Source organism: Mugil cephalus, chromosome 10 (assembly GCF_022458985.1).
Source record: "Mugil cephalus isolate CIBA_MC_2020 chromosome 10, CIBA_Mcephalus_1.1, whole genome shotgun sequence".
NCBI classification, from domain to species: domain Eukaryota; kingdom Metazoa; phylum Chordata; class Actinopteri; order Mugiliformes; family Mugilidae; genus Mugil; species Mugil cephalus.
The window spans coordinates 1,329,520-1,348,137 of NC_061779.1; the positions used below are offsets into that span (position 1 = coordinate 1,329,520).

At 42.4% G+C, this 18,618-nt stretch overlaps 1 protein-coding gene across 1 annotated transcript in view; it reads right to left on the reverse strand.

The window, feature by feature from the left end:
* The window catches only part of LOC125015094 (Fanconi anemia group A protein), a 25,740-nt gene extending 9,471 nt beyond the window's left edge, over positions 1–16,269 (reverse strand). The window contains exons 1-25 of the mRNA XM_047596753.1: positions 16,055–16,269; positions 15,241–15,353; positions 15,042–15,138; positions 14,018–14,166; positions 11,093–11,188; positions 10,680–10,753; positions 10,336–10,448; positions 10,130–10,240; positions 9,980–10,043; positions 8,784–8,896; positions 8,443–8,519; positions 6,666–6,807; positions 6,445–6,578; positions 5,907–6,017; positions 3,823–3,918; positions 3,683–3,742; positions 3,100–3,188; positions 2,968–3,028; positions 2,739–2,788; positions 2,558–2,628; positions 1,763–1,861; positions 1,555–1,688; positions 1,401–1,459; positions 1,016–1,115; positions 119–312 (exon numbers count right to left, since the gene is read on the reverse strand). Coding sequence (XP_047452709.1) covers positions 119–312; positions 1,016–1,115; positions 1,401–1,459; positions 1,555–1,688; positions 1,763–1,861; positions 2,558–2,628; positions 2,739–2,788; positions 2,968–3,028; positions 3,100–3,188; positions 3,683–3,742; positions 3,823–3,918; positions 5,907–6,017; positions 6,445–6,578; positions 6,666–6,807; positions 8,443–8,519; positions 8,784–8,896; positions 9,980–10,043; positions 10,130–10,240; positions 10,336–10,448; positions 10,680–10,753; positions 11,093–11,188; positions 14,018–14,166; positions 15,042–15,138; positions 15,241–15,353; positions 16,055–16,115 — 2,468 coding nt within the window. The 5' untranslated portion in view covers positions 16,116–16,269. The remainder of the gene's footprint in view (positions 1–118; positions 313–1,015; positions 1,116–1,400; positions 1,460–1,554; positions 1,689–1,762; positions 1,862–2,557; positions 2,629–2,738; positions 2,789–2,967; positions 3,029–3,099; positions 3,189–3,682; positions 3,743–3,822; positions 3,919–5,906; positions 6,018–6,444; positions 6,579–6,665; positions 6,808–8,442; positions 8,520–8,783; positions 8,897–9,979; positions 10,044–10,129; positions 10,241–10,335; positions 10,449–10,679; positions 10,754–11,092; positions 11,189–14,017; positions 14,167–15,041; positions 15,139–15,240; positions 15,354–16,054) is intronic.
* Positions 16,270–18,618: the final 2,349 nt, after the last annotated feature.

The following is an 18,618-nucleotide window of genomic DNA, read 5'->3' on the forward strand; positions in this document are numbered from 1 at the left end:
GGACACATGAAGAAGAAAGAGAAGAAGAAGAAGAAGAAGAAGAAGAACCGAAACCACACGACTAAACATGACAGAAGAAAAGCTGAGAGTTGATCCTGATTAAATAGTTGATCCTCACCTGAGACAGAACATCATGTCGGCGCTGGTGCTACAGACCAACGCTGAGCTCAGAGCGTCTCCCACCGACACCGGCTGAGGCCCGGTGGGCGGAGGAGGCACCAGCTGCACCAGAGGATTCTGGGACATGGAGGCGTAGAGGTGGACCACGAATCCGGCCAGACCGGGCAAACGGTCGGGAGGCAGCGACGGCCCCTTTGGATGAAAGACGAATTTAATAACACAGATTTGAAGAGTTTTAGGGCCCCGATGAAGAACGAAAAGGAGGATTTATCTTTTCATCATGAACTTTGAAAGTCGAAATGTTGAGAATAAAGTTGAAATATAACATTCTCAACATTGTGTTTCAACTTTTGACAAAGTTGAAATACAACATTGAGAATAAAGATGAAATACAATGTTGAGAATAAAGTCAATATGTGAAGAATTAAGTCAAAATACAATATTATGAAAAAAGTCAACATTTGAAGAAAAAGTCAAAATACAATGTTGAGAATAAAGTCGACCTTTTGAGTCCTGTTCGCACGGGATTAGTTTCACCTTCACACAGGATAAACAAACTGTGTTTTGGTCAAATTCACATTCTGTTGTTGAGGCTCTGCTACTTTCCACTGCGTGTCAGAGACCGTTTAAATTAATTTGCAAACTATAATGGATGAAAAAAACGTATTTTTGATACTATTTAGGGAAGAAATCACTTCATCTAACAGCCTGCGCGGTATTTTGTAGAAACAGTCACATGCGGTGATTGTTATAAACTCAAGAGGACGATCTTGTCTTATATTTAGATTTTTATTTTTTCTGGACATCATATTTATATTTTTTTCCCCCCTCGTGGCCCTAACACTCCTCTGTACTAAACACCGAACATGAAAACAGGTGTGTTAGATTTATGCACCTGGTGGAGGAAAAGGTCCCAGAGTCTGTGCACGAGGCTGGAGAGGAGCTGTGTGTTTCCGAGCAGAGCTCTGACGAACCTGGACGCCCACGAGCTTCGTCTGTTAAGAGATTTAATAAAGGATTAGTCTGCAGCAACATTTAAAGCCACAACGTTTTATTTAGTTTCACAAATGTGGATGTTTTTGGCGCTTTTGGACGTAGAGTTTGCCATTTATTTTTAAACAGAAGAAGAAGAAGACAAATAAAGAGGAAGATGAAGAGGAAAAGGTAGGAGAAGAAAAAGTGCAAATAATAATAGAATAAGAAAAGGAAGAAACTAAATAACAGAAGAAAGAAGAAGAAAAGGAAAAAGGGGTCGAAGAGGAGGTTTAGTTTCCACTCACTTATCAGGATTATTTTCTAACAAACACTGAGAGAAGTTTTCCAGGATCATGTCGATGACCTGAGAGACAAAAAAAAAAAGACAAACACTGATTAAAGAACAGACCCTGGACTAAAAGAGACATAAAAACATGGAGGACTGTCCTCAGGACGTACGTTAACATGCAGCTCAGAGGACAGAGGAGCGTCCACGTGAAGTCTGATGACCGTCTGTCCAACCAGCTCACTGGGACAACCGGGGAAGAGGACGCTCAGGGTGTGAGAGATCCTGGACATCTGGGTGGACGTCTCTGAGGACACAAACGATGAGACATGTCAGGAAACAAGAGGACACAGAGACAAAAACGGGTGTCCTCCATCCTACCTCCATCATGTCCTCTGGACACCAGCGTCCTGAACTCCTTCAGCTGAACCTTCAGGACGTCCTGAGGGTCCACGTTGGCGTCTGAGGACGGAGACGTCCCTGGAAACAAAGACATGGTCCTCAACATCTCTCATCGTCATGGAAACAAAGACATGGCCCTCAACATCTCTCATCGTCATGGAAACCAAGACATGGTCCTTCCTTATCTATTTCTCTTTTCCCTTTTCTTCCTCTTCTCAGTTTTGTTGTTGTTCTTCTTCCTTTTTCTCATTTTCTCCCCTTCTTTTATTTATTCTTCCTGTAACTCTTCTTCCTCCTCCTCCTTTAAGTCTTATTCTTCTTCTACTAACTCTTCATCTTCCGCTAACTCTTCTTATTCCAGCTCTTCTCCATCTTCATGTAACTCTTCATCTTCCTCCTCCAACTCTTCTTCTTCTTCTAACTCTTCTTTCGTTTTAGAGAAATATCCCTACATCACATTCTCCATATTTCTCTAACTCTTCTCCTTCTTCATGTCATTCTTCTTCTTCTAACTCTTCATCTTCCTCCTCCAACTCTTCTTCTTCTAACTCTTCTTTCATTTTAGAGAGATTAAATCATCCCTACATCAACCAGCCGTTTAAACTAATTCAACTCCAGGTCGCAATATTCTCCTGACCACACGGTGGCGCTGCTGCTTATTTACAGACACACAAACAGAGATCAGATCTCCAGGGCGGTTTAATCAACCGATACCAGGTGTTGACTCAGGAAGACTGAGATCAGATCTGATTAAAATCTATTTAAAATACTGACTTTCCTGCTGCCGCTGCTTCTGACAGGCCTCCACGTACGACGAGTACTGGCCACCAGGGATCTTATCGGCTCTGAATGTGAAAAACACAAACATCGGCACAGTAAAAAAAACCAGACAAACACAATAAATCTGGTTCTTTTCTCTTCTTGAACCAACAAACGCAATGTTCATTTTACTCACTTTTTCAGCGCCTCTATGAAACTCATGCGAGCGTCGGGTTTGACAGGAAGCTGTGAATAAAAATTCAGAAAACACACAAAAAGGCAGGAGGCAGGTTACTGGAATTCACGACCTCGACACATCACAAATAAAATCAGTAAAGATCAATTTAAGTCACGAGTCAAAGAATAAAATAAAACATTTAAAATGATAATTAATGATAAATAAAAAGGTATAAGGAAGAACTCACCACTCTCGGCGAAAGCAAAGCAGGAAGGAATCGTGTCAGGAAATAAGGCCGCCTGAAAATACTGTGAGAAGACAGTGAGCGAGACAAATACTTATTAATTTGGATGAAATAATATGAGCTCATCGTTCAAACCTGGCCTCCATGACTGTGGCAGAGATTCTTCCCGTGCTCTCAAACAGAGACACGGCCTTTTCCACATCCTGGGCGGCCTGACACTGAGGCTGCAGACACAAAAACATCATTACTTCATCTTTCTGTCCTTATAAAGTAAATGTACCTGAACCTTATCTTCAATCAACCTCTTTGTTGTTTATCTTCAGCGTTTGAGACGACACATTTTAAAGTGAAATGTCAGATATCTACTTTTCTAAACAGTCTTAAATGTCTCTCAGTAGATTCATTACAGATACTATTGGCAGGTAATGAAAAAGCATAATAACATAATAATAAAAGGCTGAATTTTTACACGTTTACATATAAATACACTGCAAGACACAAATAGACGAGACAAGAGAGAATGAGGCAAGAAAGAGACGATAAGACATGATATGACGAGAAAAGACACAATTAAACAGCAAGAAAAGATACAGAGAGGACAAGACACAATTAAAACAACCCTTTATTATGTTATTCCATATCAACTCATCAATATTAAATCAGTAAAGAATGAGGATTCATATTAGAAACCAAACAAACCACCAGGTGTCAGTGTTACCTGCGCTGAAGCGCCTCCACCCGACACGTCCTCGTATAAACCCATGTCCTCCACAGGCTCCTAAACGTGAACACACATTTTATTCAGAGAATCTGACACGGGAACCATTTATTTATTTATTTATGTTTTTATTTCTTTACCTTGAGGTCGGCCAGTCTGGTCTTGGCCAGGGAGACGTACTCCATCATGAGGCTGCGGTGCTTTGTGGGAACGTAGGGGGGGTGGAGGATGTGAGCCTACCAGGTGAGAACCACAGTCAGGTGTAAGACTCACACCGTCCTGGTTAAAATCGCACATTTCTGCTACTGCTGAGTAGCTCAAGTTCTTTCTCATGGGCCGATAAAAGCCACAAGTAAGAACGGTCTGAAACCTGAGGGGTTTCTGAAGGTTAAAAACACGGGAAAGTTAAGACTTTTTAGACCTTTTTAAGACCATTACGGGTTAAGACTCAGCAGAACCCGGAACCCTGTTCTAATAACCAGGAGGCTAGGAAGGGCAAATATTAGCTGGGAGGTTAGGAAGAGCTACTGTTAGCTGGGAGGCTAGGAAGGGCTACTATTAGCCGGGAGGCTAGAAAGAGCTACTATTAGCTGGGAGGCTAGGAAGGGCTACTTTTAGCTGGGAGGCTAGGAAACGCTACTATAACCTTGGAGGCTAGGAAGGGCTACTAACAGCTGGGAGGCTAGGAAGAGCTACTGTTAGCTGAGAGGCTAGGAAGGGCTAATATTAGCTGGGAGGCTAGGAAGAGCTAACGTTAGCCGGAAGGTTAGGAAGAGCTGCTGTTAGCTGGGAGGCTAGGAAGGGCTACTTTCAGCTGAGAGGCTAGGAAACGCTACTATAACCTTGGAGGCTAGGAAGGGCTACTGATAACTGGGAGGCTAGGAAGGGCTACTATTAGCTGGGAGGCTAGGAAGGGCTACTAACAGCTGGGAGGCTAGGAAGAGCTACTGTTAGCTGGGAGGCTAGGAAGGGCTACTTTTAGCTGGGAGGCTAGGAAACGCTACTATAACCTTGGAGGCTAGGAAGGGCTACTTTCAGCTGAGAGGCTAGGAAACGCTACTATAACCTTGGAGGCTAGGAAGGGCTACTGATAACTGGGAGGCTAGGAAGGGCTACTATTAGCTGGGAGGCTAGGAAGGGCTACTAACAGCTGGGAGGCTAGAAAGAGCTACTATTAGCTGGGAGGCTAGGAAGGGCTACTTTCAGCTGAGAGGCTAGGAAACGCTACTATAACCTTGGAGGCTAGGAAGGGCTACTGATAACTGGGAGGCTAGGAAGGGCTACTATTAGCTGGGAGGCTAGGAAGGGCTACTAACAGCTGGGAGGCTAGAAAGAGCTACTATTAGCTGGGAGGCTAGGAAGGGCTACTTTTAGCTGGGAGGCTAGGAAACGCTACTATAACCTTGGAAGGGGCTGGGAGGCTAGGAAGGGCTACTATTAGCTGGGAGGCTAGGAAGGGCTACTAACAGCTGGGAGGCTAGAAAGAGCTACTATTAGCTGGGAGGCTAGGAAGGGCTACTATTAGCTGGGAGGCTAGGAAGGGCTACTAACAGCTGGGAGGCTAGGAAGAGCTACTGTTAGCTGGGAGGCTAGGAAGGGCTAATATTAGCTGGGAGGTTAGGAAGAGCTAACATTAGTCGGAAGGTTAGGAAGAGCTACTGTTAGCTGGGAGGCTAGGAAGAGCTACTATTAGCTTGGAGGTTAGGAGGAACTAATATTAGCTGGGAGGTTAGGAAAAGCTACTATTAGCCGGGAGACTAAGAAGAGCTAATATTAGCTGGGAGGCTAGAAAGAGCTACTATTAGCTGAGAGGATAGGAAACGCTACTATAAGCTTGGAGGCTAGGAAGAGCAACTGGGAGGCTAGGAAGAGCTACTATTAGCCGGGATGCTAGGAAGAACTTCTAACTAACGTTTTTAAGAGCACTATGGGTAAAATGTACACTAGCAGTCAAAAGTTCAGACTCATTGAATTGAATGAGAAGATGTGTCTGAACTTTTGACAAGTAAAAAAAAAAAAATAAGGAAATTCCGAGACCCAGAATTACTTTCAAAACAACAAAGATTTATGTCATTCAGCTATAAATCAGGACGTCCCTGTGGCGGCTCCACTAATAATAAACTAAAATATAATAATTTGGGCCGGGGGGTAAATGGACGTAAGGATTTAAGACCTACAATGCAAAACACGTTCGTATTTCAGACCGGATCCTCTCATAACTCACCTTCAGGTACTGTGGCGGCTCAAACGGAACCAGGTCCGACAGGAACTTCAGCAGAAACACCAGAGATTTCTTACTGCTCGCATGGAAACTGCTGCCGCCGCCAAAAGACATCTGCAGATTCAGAGACACAAACAGCTACAGCACAAATAACAACAATATTAAACTTTAACCCTAAAAATGCAAAAAAAAAAACAAAAACGCTATTTTCCATAAAACTATTGTTGGGGGATATTTTTCTGGTTAAAATCAGTTTTATTTATGAACACGATTCCCTCAAATACTGACTTGATTGTATTAGTAGTTGTTGTGTAGCAGCAGATTTTAAATTTACTATTAATGTCCCATTGACTCCCATTATAACCTCATTTTTAATTTCTCAGCCATGACACAATATGATAATGAATTGTGCAAATCTTTAATTTATGAGAAAAATAGTCAAAGTAAATGTGATTTAATGTCAATATCAGAGAAAAAATGCTGCTAGTTGTGAATCTGAGACAATAAAAATCATCCTTAAAGTCTGAAGCTGCTGTGGAACCTTGAACCAGTCGGAGTAGGAGGGGAAGAACCCGGGACCCTCCAGAGAACCCTGGCGAGCCAACAGGAACGCCGTGATCATGTTCTCCAGGTCGTAGCCTTGGAACGCGGAGCTCAACAGTCGGGACAGCAGCTCTGCCACAGAAACACAGAGGTTCCCTTTAACTTTCACTTCATTCAGGATGAATTCTGTATTTCTGTGCAGGTGCTGAGCATGTTCACCTGTGAGGCTGGACTGGGCTGTGTGGTAGTAAACCAGCAGCGTGGACAGGAAGCACAGGACCAGTTTCCAGTTGACCTCGTGTGTTTCCAGGACCTGGTGCAGATGTTGCAGCAGCTGCTCGACGCTGAAGATCACAGCGAGCTACACGACGGGAACCAGGAAAACACAACATCCAGTAACCAGGTCATTAACCTCGTTTCAGCCTTTAGCTCCAAGACACAGAGTCTGATCAGAACGGTAAGGAGGGAGGGAAGGAGGGAAGGAGGAAGGAAGGAAGGAAGGAAGGAAGGAAGGAAGGAGGGAAGGAAGGAAGGAAAGGAGAAAGGAAGGAAGGAGAGAGGGAAAGGAGGAAGGAAGGAAGGAAGGAAGGAAAGGAGGAAGGAAGGAGGGAAGGAATGAAGGAAGGAAGGAAAGGAGAAAGGAAGGAGGGAAGGAATGAAGGAAGTAGGGGAAGGAAGGAAGGAAGGAAGGAAGGAAGGAAGGAAGGAAGGAAGGAAGGGAGGAAAGGAGAAAGGAAGGAGGGAAGGAATGAAGGAAGTAGGGAAAGGAGGAAGGAAGGGAGGAAGGAAGGAAAGGAAAAAGGAAGGAAGGAAGGAAAGGAAGGAAAGGGGAAAGGAAGGAGGGAAGGAAGGAAAGGAGGAAGGAAGGAAGGAAGGAATGAAGGAAGGAAGTAGGGAAGGAAAGAAGGAAGGAGGGAAGGAAGGAAGGGAGAAAGGAAGGAAGGAAGGAAGGAAGGAAGGAAGGAAAGAATGAAGGAAAGGAAGGAAGGAAGGAAGGAAGGAAGGAAGGAAAGGAGGAAGGAAGGAGGAAGCAGAAGGAAGGAAGGAAGGAAGGAAGGAGAAAGGAGGAAGGAAGGAAGGAAGGAAGGAAAGGAGAAAGGAAGGAAGGAAGGAATGAAGGAAGGAAGTAGGGAAGGAAAGAAGGAAGGAGGGAAGGAAGGAAAGGAGAAAGGAAGGAAGGAAGGAAGGAATGAAGGAAGGAAGGAAGGAAGGAAAGAATGAAGGAAAGGAGGAAGGAAGGAAGGAAGGAAGGAAGGAAGGAAGGAAGGAGGAAGGAAGGAAAGGAGGAAAGGAGGAAGGAAGGAGGGAAGGCAGGAAGGAAGGAAAGGAGGAAGGAAGGAGGGGAGGAATGAAGGAGGAAGGAAGGAGGGAAGGAAGGAAGGAAAGGAGAAAGGAAGGAAGGAAGGAAGGAAGGAAGGAAGGAAGGAAGGAAGGAAGGAAGGAAAGGAGAAAGGAAGGAAGGAAGAATGAAGGAATGAAGGAAGGAAGTAGGGAAGGAAAGAAGGAAGGAGGGAAGGAAGGAAAGGAGAAAGGAAGGAAGGAAGGAAGGAATGAAGGAAAGAATGAAGGAAAGGAGGAAGGAAGGAAGGAAGGAGGGAAAGGAGGAAGGAAGGAGGGAAGGCAGGAAGGAAGGAAGGAAGGAAGGAAGGAAGGAAGGAAGGAAGGAAGGAAGGAAGGAAGGAAAGACTCATTGTGGGTTCACATTAACCAAAGGATTGAGTTAATGTGGGTCCAGAACCACCTCCACATGTGGACTGAGTCCAGGTCTGGGTTCAGGGTCCAGACCTGGATCCAGAGACCAGATCTGGGTTTAGACCTAGACTCTAGGGACCAGGTCTGAACCCTGACCTGGACTCTAGGGACCAGGTCTGGGTTCAGGGTCCAGATCTAGATCCTGGATCTAGATCCAGGTCTGGGTTCAGGGTTCAGACCTGGACTCTAGGGACCAGGTCTGAACCCAGACCTGGACTCTAGGGACCAGGTCTGAGGACGTTACCTTACAGAAGAGCTGAGTCAACAGGCGACTGGTTTTAGCAAAGGTCCATTGGTTCTGCAGAGTGACGGCGTCTGATACTGAGGATTCAATAAAAAACAATAAAATCTACTTCTAATCCTGATGGAACTGTTTTATATACAATATAAAAATATACCAGTATAAAAATATAACTGTATAAAAATATAACTGTTTACTCTTTTATTAAGAAATGTAACTTCTTCTGTTTGTCTGGTAAAGTGATGAAAACTAGACCCGTTTTTAATAAATCACCTTCTGGCCAGTAGCTAGTTTCTTAAAGATTTTATCTGGACGTCGTTTAATAAATGTAATTTGATCTTCACCCGTTAGTCGCGGTTTGTAGGTGAGAGTCTGAGTGAGCGAGTGAGTGAAGAACCGATGAAGAGCTTCTGGAGAAACTGAGACTCCACAGAGAGAAGCATCAAACATCTGGATCCTGCAGGAAAAACACAACACACGTTTATTTTTATTCTCTCCGGCCTCGAAGATCAGAACCTAGAACATCAGAATAATGAACAGAACCAGGACATGTTTCATATTTTACATTCTCAATAGTTTTCAGGAAGTCGTCAAACAGACTTGAAGGAATTAATAGAGACAAAGTCTGACATCCTTCCTACATCCTTCCTTCCTCCCTCCTTCCTCTAATCTGAGGTGGTTTCTGAAGCTGTGAACTCTAATGAACTTTTCTTCTGCTCCAGTTAATTCTTGGTTAAGTTATGTTTCTGTTTTTTCCAGACCGATCGTCCTTCATGTCTTAAAGCAACCAGGGACATTTAAACACTCCACATAAATCTGACATCTTCAGATTCTGTTAATCTATTGTGTAAAAAAATTATTTAAAAAAGTAAAAGATGAGTCGGCGTGAGAAGGAGCCTGCAGACGGATCTCAGACGGATCTCAGACGCCCGACTTTCTGCCTCTTCAGGACCAGAGTCCAGCGTGAGGAATTCTTTACACTCCAGTGTCAGAGTTGACTCGGATCCATGTGAAAGAACAAACCGTTCAGTCTCTGTGGTTCCTGCTGCGTTTACAGAGCTCAGAGAAGATGTGGTGAATCTGGCAAGAAGCTTAGAAACCACCCAGAACCACTGATGTTCTCCCTCCGTGTTTTTATCATTTTCAATCACGTCTACATTTATGTTTCAGTTAATTTGATTCACTTGTGTTAGCGTGTTAGCATGTTAGCGTGTTAGCATGTTAGCCTGGAACTAGAACTACAGCCACCAGGGGGAGCTCTACTTGCTTTGGCTTCACTTTTGAGGAGGATAATGGGATTAATTAAATATTTCACTGCATTAACAGCTCTGGTATTTATCTGATCTGATCTGATCTGATCTGAAGAGTAAAAACTACCAGATTAAACCTTCAGACTAAAGTATTTACATCTTTTACAAAGTTTTTTTCTGTCCGTCTGATTGGTCCAGAGAGATGAAAAGTTCAGGCTGACTTCCAGGTTACTTTACATATGTGTTAATAATAATAATACGTGTTAATAAGACAAACAGGAATCAGAAACCATAGCTTTGCTCCAGCTCCGGCCGACTGCAGGTCCACGCTCTTATCCACGGAGTCGAGAAGCCCTGGAGGACGAAGACAGACCAGGATGAAAAGGTTAGAAGAGCTGAATTCATACAGAGGAGACGTCCTGGGGGACGTGGAGACTCACAGAAGAGCATGTCGTCCAGCACCGAGCAGCAGAGCTGGGACGTCCTCCGGTCTCCAGACGCTGGTTCAGGACTCGGCTCAAACCCGGTTCCCACCAAGACGCCGACCACAGCTGAAACACAGGACGCCTCGTCTTAATAAACCTTAATAAACCCAAAACAAACAAAACAACAACACATATACAGTCTATATGGAAACTAAACTAACTTGATAAGAGTTTGTGTTGAACCCGTTTGGTTTCTTCTTCTTCTTCCCGCGGAGGCGTCCAGTCGCTCAGAGCCTTCAGCTGAGACACCAACCAGGACCGGACGCCGTCATCGCTGAGGAAAAACCAGTTTAAATAAAAAAATACAGAGCAGGGGCGGAAGGATCACGTTTAGTTTGACAGGAACAGATGGAAAAATTCTTCTTCTCCTTTATCTCTTTCTTCTTCTTCTTCTTCTTCTTGACTGAAACCTGATACGGATCAGATGAGTTTTGTATCTGCCCTGATACCAGATGTTGGAAACATCCCACGTTCAGATTCAGAGGAACAAATAAAAGTTTCTCACCTCTCTACGATGAACTTCAGACTGAGGATGTTGTGAACGTGGAGATGATACACGACCTCCAGTTTAGGGATCCGCTGTGAAAAACACAAAGAGTCAAATACTTTATTTAGGTTTGATTTCACACTGGAGGAAAAATGAATGATTTTTAATGATGTAATAACTGCATCAATCACATTATTCACTTTGGCTACAAGGGAACGGAAAAAATTTTGTTACATAAAATTTGCAAAGATATTTAGAAAATGAATTTTAAGACCAGACCAGGAACAGAACAACAGAAGATACAAACAGATCCACAGATACTCTATTAGTTCAATTAATTAAATACATATATATTTAGTATTAAATACATATATATTCAGTGTTTATTGTAGATTATATTTATTTATCTCTATTTATTTACGTGGACACACCTGCTCCCTCCTGAACTCCTGCCAGAGGAGTTTGGGGCTGAAGTTTCCCTGAGACAACAGTTCTCGACTGGACTCCAGCAGGAGACACATCTGGACCTGCAGAGACCAAACAGAGACGACATGAGGAGGAGGACATCTGGACCCGTCTGGACCCGTCTGGAGAACGTCTGGACCCGTCCGGACCCGTCCGGACCCGTCTGACCTCAGTCCTTTAACAAGTCCTGGTCCCATCACAGACCAGGAGCTGAACTCATCCATTCATCCACCGGAACAAATGATTCTCATCATTTTAAAAGATCCTGGACCTGGAGCCGAGAACCAAACTAAACTAGAACCAGACCAAACTAGAACCAGACCAAACTAGAACCAAACTAAACTAGAACCAGACCAAACTAGAACCAGACCAAACTAGAACCAAACTAAACTAGAACCAGACCAAACTAGAACCAAACTAAACTAGAACCAAACTAAACCAAACTAGAACCAAACTAAACTAGAACCAAACTAAACTAGAACCAGACTAAACTAGAACAACTCATCATTCCTTCCTTCCTTCCTTCCTTCCATCTCTCCTTCCTTCCTTCCTTCCCTCCTTCCTTCCATCTCTCCTTCCTTCCTTCCTTCTTTCCACCTCTCCTTCCTTCCTTCCATCTCTCCTTTCTTCCTTCCTTCCTCCCTCTTCTTCCTTCCTTCCTTCCTTCTTTCCACCTCTCCTTCCTTCCTTCCTTCCCTTCTTTCCTTCCTTCCTTCTTCTCCTTCCTTCCTTCTTCCTCCTCTTCCTTCTCTCCTTCCTCTCCTTCTTTCTTCCTTCTCTCCTTCCTTCCTTCCTTGTTTTCCTCCGTCCTCCTTCCTTCCTTCTCTCCTTCCTTCATTCCTTCCTTCCTTCCTTGTTTTCCTCCTTCCTTCCTTCTCTCCTTCCTTCCTTCCCTTCCATCTCTCCTTCCCTTCCTCCTTCCTTCCTTTCCTCCTCCTTCCTTCCTTCCTCCTCCTTCTCTCCTTCCTTTCCTTCCTCTTCCTTTCCTCTCTTCCTTCTTCTCCTTCCTTCCTCCTTCCTCCTTCTCTTCCTTCCTCTCCTTCCTTCCTTCCTTCCTTCCATCTCTCCTTCCTTCCTTCCTTCCTTCCTTCCTTCCTTCTTTCCACCTCTCCTTCCTTCCTTCCATCCTTCCCTCCTTCCTTCCATCTCTCCTTCCCTCCTTCCTTCCTTCCTTCCTTCCATCTCTCCATCTCTCCTTCCCTCCGTCCTTCCTTCCTTCCTTCCTTCTACCTCTCCTTCCTTCCTTCCTCCTTTCCATCTGGTTCCTAAATCTGGATCAAGTCTCCTTCCATGTGTCCCTGGTTCTGGTCAGTGGTAGGTAATATTACTGGAGACATGACCACTACTGACCACATGGTGGCGCTGCTGCTGGTTCCCACTCAGACTGAGACCAGGTCTCTGGTGTCTCTCTGGTTTTACAGTTTCTCACAGTTTCTTACAGCGTCTCCACTTCGTGTTGCAGCGACGCGGCCGTTTTTACTGATGCACGGTGACTGTTAAATGTTTATCTGTGTGGAAACAGGCCGATAGCGAAGCAGGAACCGAGTTAAACCTCAGACCAGAATCTGCAGCACAGATGTGACTCAGCAGCTGTTTTCAATGAGCTGGCGTCAGGGGAATAAACCAGACAACATGACCACGTCGACACCGAGGCCTCCTCAGCGACCAGGTTCTGAGTTCACATGTCCTCCAGCTTCCTCCCGACAAACACACACATGTTCGATTAAACAGTTCAACATATGATCGTGTGTGTGTGTGTCAGCGAGGACACGTCTCCACAGACACAGTTTACAACCTTCTTCTTCTGCAAACACATCTTTTCAAGCAGAAAGATTTTCCACAGAGCGCACAACAAATCTCAATCATGTTTCTTTTGTTTTGTTCTGTTTTTGGATTTAAAAGTAAAATCCCAGAGCAGAGACGGTCTGTGCATTTATTTGGTATTTCAAGTTTGGTTTTAAAACCAGAAACAAACTTCTAAACTTCTGTTATTCGTGAATAACCTGCTGTGATGTCCTGTCCCTCGAGTCCACTGCTGGACTGTGTGTTTGAATGTGTTCTGGTTCTGTCCGTCTGTATTTTTGTGTCGTTTCTCTGCTGGTTACATAAAAAACTGGCCCCTCTGGGATAATAAAGTTTAGTGAATGTACTGGTCCCTGAGGCTTCACCAAAAACCACCGGGGATAAATCTGAGAACTTCCTGGTGTCTCGAGAATTTAGACTCAAAAATAAAAGAGAATTAATAGAAAAACAACTGTTATTTTATTTTAAATGAAAAGAATATAAATTAAAGGAATCTTACTTTTATTCTGAAGTCAAAAATGAAACAGAAAAACAAAAACACGTCTATTTCCCTCCTTCCTTCTTTCCTTCCTTCTCTTATTCTGAAGTCTAAAATATATATATATAATATAAGTGAACTTCTTTTTACTTGATGCTAAAGTGATGAAACAGTTTTGTAAAATGAAATTCAAACTTTTATTAATTCATCAAACTCTATAATCTTCTTGCTGAGTTCACTCTCAACACTTCAGACTCATTTTTTATTTATTTGTTTTTAACCAGTTGCCTCTGTGCAGTATTTGTTTTTTATCTCATTTGTGTTTTTTAGGTGATGGTGTTGTGAGACGTGTTGTTTGGTTTTATGCGTTTTATGCAGCACATACGTGTGGAACTGTGTGTATTCTACATTTAATGAGATGACTGCAGGTGAATTGTGTATTAGTTCTACACTTCTAGAATAATCACTAGCACTACACCTCTGATATATACTGTAAAACTTCATTCATTCATTCATTGTCTGTGACCCCGTGTCCTCTGGAGGAATTTAAAATCATGCACGAACCTAACGAGCATCAGACGGTTACAACTAAAATACAAAATAAACTCACTCTCTGAGAGGAAGTGAGCATCTGCCTCCTCTCCTCCACCTCCTCCTCCTCCACCTCCGTTATCTCCTTCAGTCTCTCCAGCACCATCTTCACCGACAGCTCCTCCACCGAGACGTTCATCTCTGCAGCCCGACGCCTCAGTTCACTCGCTGTCCACGAACAAACCAACCAAAAGTCAGATCATTCTAACACTCAACACCTTTTCAGACAGAACCGGTTTTTTTTTTGAGATCAGTCGTAAAAAGACAGATCTGAAAAGTCCTGCTGCACATTTCTTAATCCTAAAATGTTCGAGAGGAAGTTTAATTCACAGGAAAATGCCAAAGAGGAGTAAAAACATGATCATTTTCACACTGCAGAGCTTTTAATTTGATTTCAGACGTCAAAAGTCGCACGGATTCTTGCATAAGGACCAATGTTTAACCCTCATACCTGACTTTAAAATTCTTACCATTAATAGACACAAGTCTCTTCTACAAAAACACCCAAAACATAACACATGTTAATATATATATATATTTTTTTACATAAATCTTTTAATCCACTTTGGTCCTAATCATAAATACCAAAAGTTGTATTAATTTATGACTCTTAACCATTTATACGTCTGTGTTTGTGACGGCATCACACATGATGAATGAATGAATGAATGAATGATTAGGAGCAACATTGTTTTTGATGGAATTTTGTTTTATTTATTTTTTGTAGTGGAAAAACAATTAATGTTGCTACTAATCAATGACATGTCCAAGGCTCCAATAATCAAACTCTAATAGTTTGAAATATTGCTAAAAAAATACACACATTCACCAAATATGATGGCACTAAGCATAACTACGGCTAAATTGTCCAAAATAAAACTGGAAAAGCACATTTTTGTCTCTATGAGATGATCCTCATGCCCCTATCAGGTGTAATCATTTATTTATACCAATAACAATGGTATAAAGTGTCATCTCTGTTGGTCTCAGAGAAGCGGAGGACATGCAGAGGACATTTACGAGGACTTGTCTCAAACACTCACCCAGCAGCGAGCCTGCGAAGGCAGATGAGATGCATGTGGGTCGGGTCTGGTTCTGCTCTCCATCCTGAGAGTAGAACACGTTGCATGGATCTGGTTTCTGCACATGTTAGTGAAATCAGTGACGACACGTAAGGTAACAAACTCATTAGAAATCTTGCTGTGGCCTCAGCGTGTGAGGGAGATCCCAAAAAACACTCACCCCGACCTCCCTGAACAGGCGGCCGAGGTCCTGCTGCTGCTGCAGAAGCTGGATCGCTGCCTCCTGCAGCCGCCGACCATCTCCCTGCTTGGGCTTCTTCACCACACGGCCAGCTGGGAAAAAAACACCAGAAAAAGACCGGATTAAGACGCAGTTAGCCAAACTACATTCTAATATAATTAGGAATTATATCGGACATAACAATTCCTCCTTTATTGTGAAATAAATGTGAAACAGTGCATATCTTATCGTGATTTGTAACTTCCTTTCTATGATAAATAATTCTGTTTTTGTATTTTTATATTAGGATAGTTAGGCTCCTCCGTCCAAACTCATCAAAGACAATTCTTTACAATATTTTCATGTCTTGTGCATGTGCAGCACAGAGACTGACTTGAATTTATTTTCACTGTATAAATAATTATATCAAGTATTACATTTAGGTTTCTTGGGTTTTGTAATTCCTTTATAAATATTTTTTTTTTTTTTTAAAGTCTGGTTATCTAATGTATATTTCTCTTTCACTTCCTGGAACCTCATTCTATCTCTTTTCTAAACTGGGGTGTAATCTTGTTTGGGAAATGGGCCATGCCAAACTCCACTCAAAAATCTGCCAATTTAAGGTATCCAAGCTAACGATGAAATGATTGACTTTAAGCTACAAACGTCAAGAAAGTAAAAATTTAATTTTACAGTTATATACCCGGAGACATAAAGAGCTGAGATAAAGTTAGTCTCGGCATGTTTCGAGAGAATATCGTAATTTCTCACTGTTCTTCTGGAAGATGTTTAATGCTCCGTTATGTCAACTCACCCAGGAGGCTTGACAGAGTTCTTTTCTGAGAGACGGACTCACACGACGCACTCAGTGACATTTTACTTGAGCCGAACACCTCTAGAGGACGTCCACTTTTAAAATAAATACAGTAACAATGTTTAAAATGCTACATATCGGCTTTAAATCACCACTTTGTGTTTTCTAAAGAGGCGGCAGCCGTGATTCGGCTCAGCGTTTCCTCCATGTTTGCTTCCTCGCGCTCTTGTCTCTCATTGGTCCGTAAAACAGCCAATCAGGAAAGAGCTTCCGGGTTTGGGCGGAACAGAAAATAATCTGTTAAAAGAATATATCTGTTTTTGTGGATGTTATACGTTTTATACCAACATATTACTTTCTTTATGTATAATTTATGATGTTGGATCCTTTTGTAAATTGTATTATTTTTATTTTATTTATTTTAACTATCTCTTTTACTGTATTTGCAATTTGTAACCTTTGTAGTTTAATTTATATTATTAAATTAATATGTAGGATTAGATTTAATGTTTGAATAAATTTATTTTCTAACCTATTATTATTTTTATGTTTATTGTATTTCCATGTTTTGTGTCTGGTATCTATGCATCAGCCTTTATCAGCCACTTACAAAACATGTGCTGAATCCTGCAGGTTACTTCAGTTTAATGCGTTGTTAATAGCAGCAGCTTCATGAAAGGAACCTCGGTAAGGAAGTTGTTTGCTGTTCACTGTTAGTGGTGACTTATAGTCACTGATCAAATACTGATAATTCCTGTCAGCTTTTCTCCTTCTCTTTTTGTCAAAAAATATGTTTAAAAGTGTATTACAGCAACATTTACCATACTGTAGAGCATTTATGTTTGTGTAAACAGCAGGGTTTTGTACATTTAAGCGCTGCTTGTGTCTGTTATTCCTCAGTTTAAATGTTAACAGGGCGTTGCTGTGCAGAGTGTGTGTGTGTTTGTACTTGCTCATGGAGGATTTGGATCCTGAAAGGTTGTGCAACATCGCTTTAGTGTTTCATTTTGATGCTGTTTTCCAGTGACTTGTGGCCGTGGTTTGTTGATTTCACTCAAGGACTGAACACATAGCAATGAAACTGTCACAGAGGCCTCTTCCTGTTAATATTTATAGAGTGACTCGACCCATATGTGCAGGAAATGCAGAGCACGAAGTGAATACGACAGAACAGAAAGTCTAGTTTGTGACTTTTTACGTGATAGCTGGGTCTCAGATGGACATTTTGGCAGCCTGGGGTTTGATGCACTGACTCCATGTTGGAGATGATTACGCACAGAAATCTCCTCCACCCTGACGTTTTCTGGACTTCCCAGCGTTATTTATTTATTTATTTATTTTTCAGGACAGGCTGCAGCAGGAAAAACCGTCTCCTGGGAGCCGATGAAAGGAACTCATGAAATCTTAATGCAATGTGTCCTCATGAATTTTTAAGAGCCCTCTCCTCCCATTGTGCCTCTAATGTGTGGGATAGAAATATAAACAGGAGTGCTGATGTATCGGGGGAGGAAGGCGGAGAGTCATCGCCAGGCGCTCGTGTTCCTGTTACTCCAGAGGATATTCGTTTCCTGGATATATAATCTGTATCGAGGAGTCATATAACCATAATGTTTACAGTTGAATCGAACCCGACATAAAACAACCCTTAACCTAGAAATAAACTCCACCGACCTTCTGAACTTTAAAGGACCAGCGCAGAGGATTTAGAAACATCGCTCACCAGAAATGGCGTGATATACTATTTATAATAATGCTTTTATTGGTGTATAAATAGTCGTGTATTTCATTTCTACAGAGAGAGCAGAGCATCATCGTCCCCTTTATATAACAGACAAACCAAACATTGACTCTTAGTATTATTATTACTATTATCTACTTTCATTGTATCAACCGTAGTTACAACCTCACCACCAGATGGCACTAAATCCAACACACTGGTCCTTTAACTTCAAATCTAAACTTTACCAAAGCTAAACTTTCAGCAAGCCACTGGTACCAGCTAATACCATAGTAGCTCTTCCTGGCCTCTCAGCTAATAGTAGCTCTCCCTAGCTTCCCAGCAAACATTAGCTCTCCCTAGCCTCCCAGCTACAAGTTGCTCTTCCTAGCCTCCCAGCTAACAGTAGCTCTTCCTAGCCATCTAGCTAATAGAAGCCCTCCCTAGATTCCCAACTAACAGTAGCTCTTCGTAGCCTCTAAGTTAACAGTAGGTCTTCATAGCCTTCAAGCTAGTTATAGCTCGTCTTAGCTTCCCAGCTAATAGTTTCTGTTCCTAACCTCTCAGCTAAAAATAGCTCTTCCTAGCTTCCTAGCTTCACAGCTCACAGTAGCTCTTCCTAGCTTTCCAGCTAATAGTAGCTCTTCCTAGCCTGCCAGCTAATAATAGCCCTTCCTAGCTCCCTAGCCTCCTAGCTAATAGGTGTTATCTTTACCCTGAGTTAATATTCTTAATCAGTGTTATTATTACAACTTCAATTTAGTTTCAAATGTTATGAGGACGTTGTTAAAGAAAACTAGTTTCACTTTATGTTTTTACACATTTCACTCAACCAGCCCATGAATTT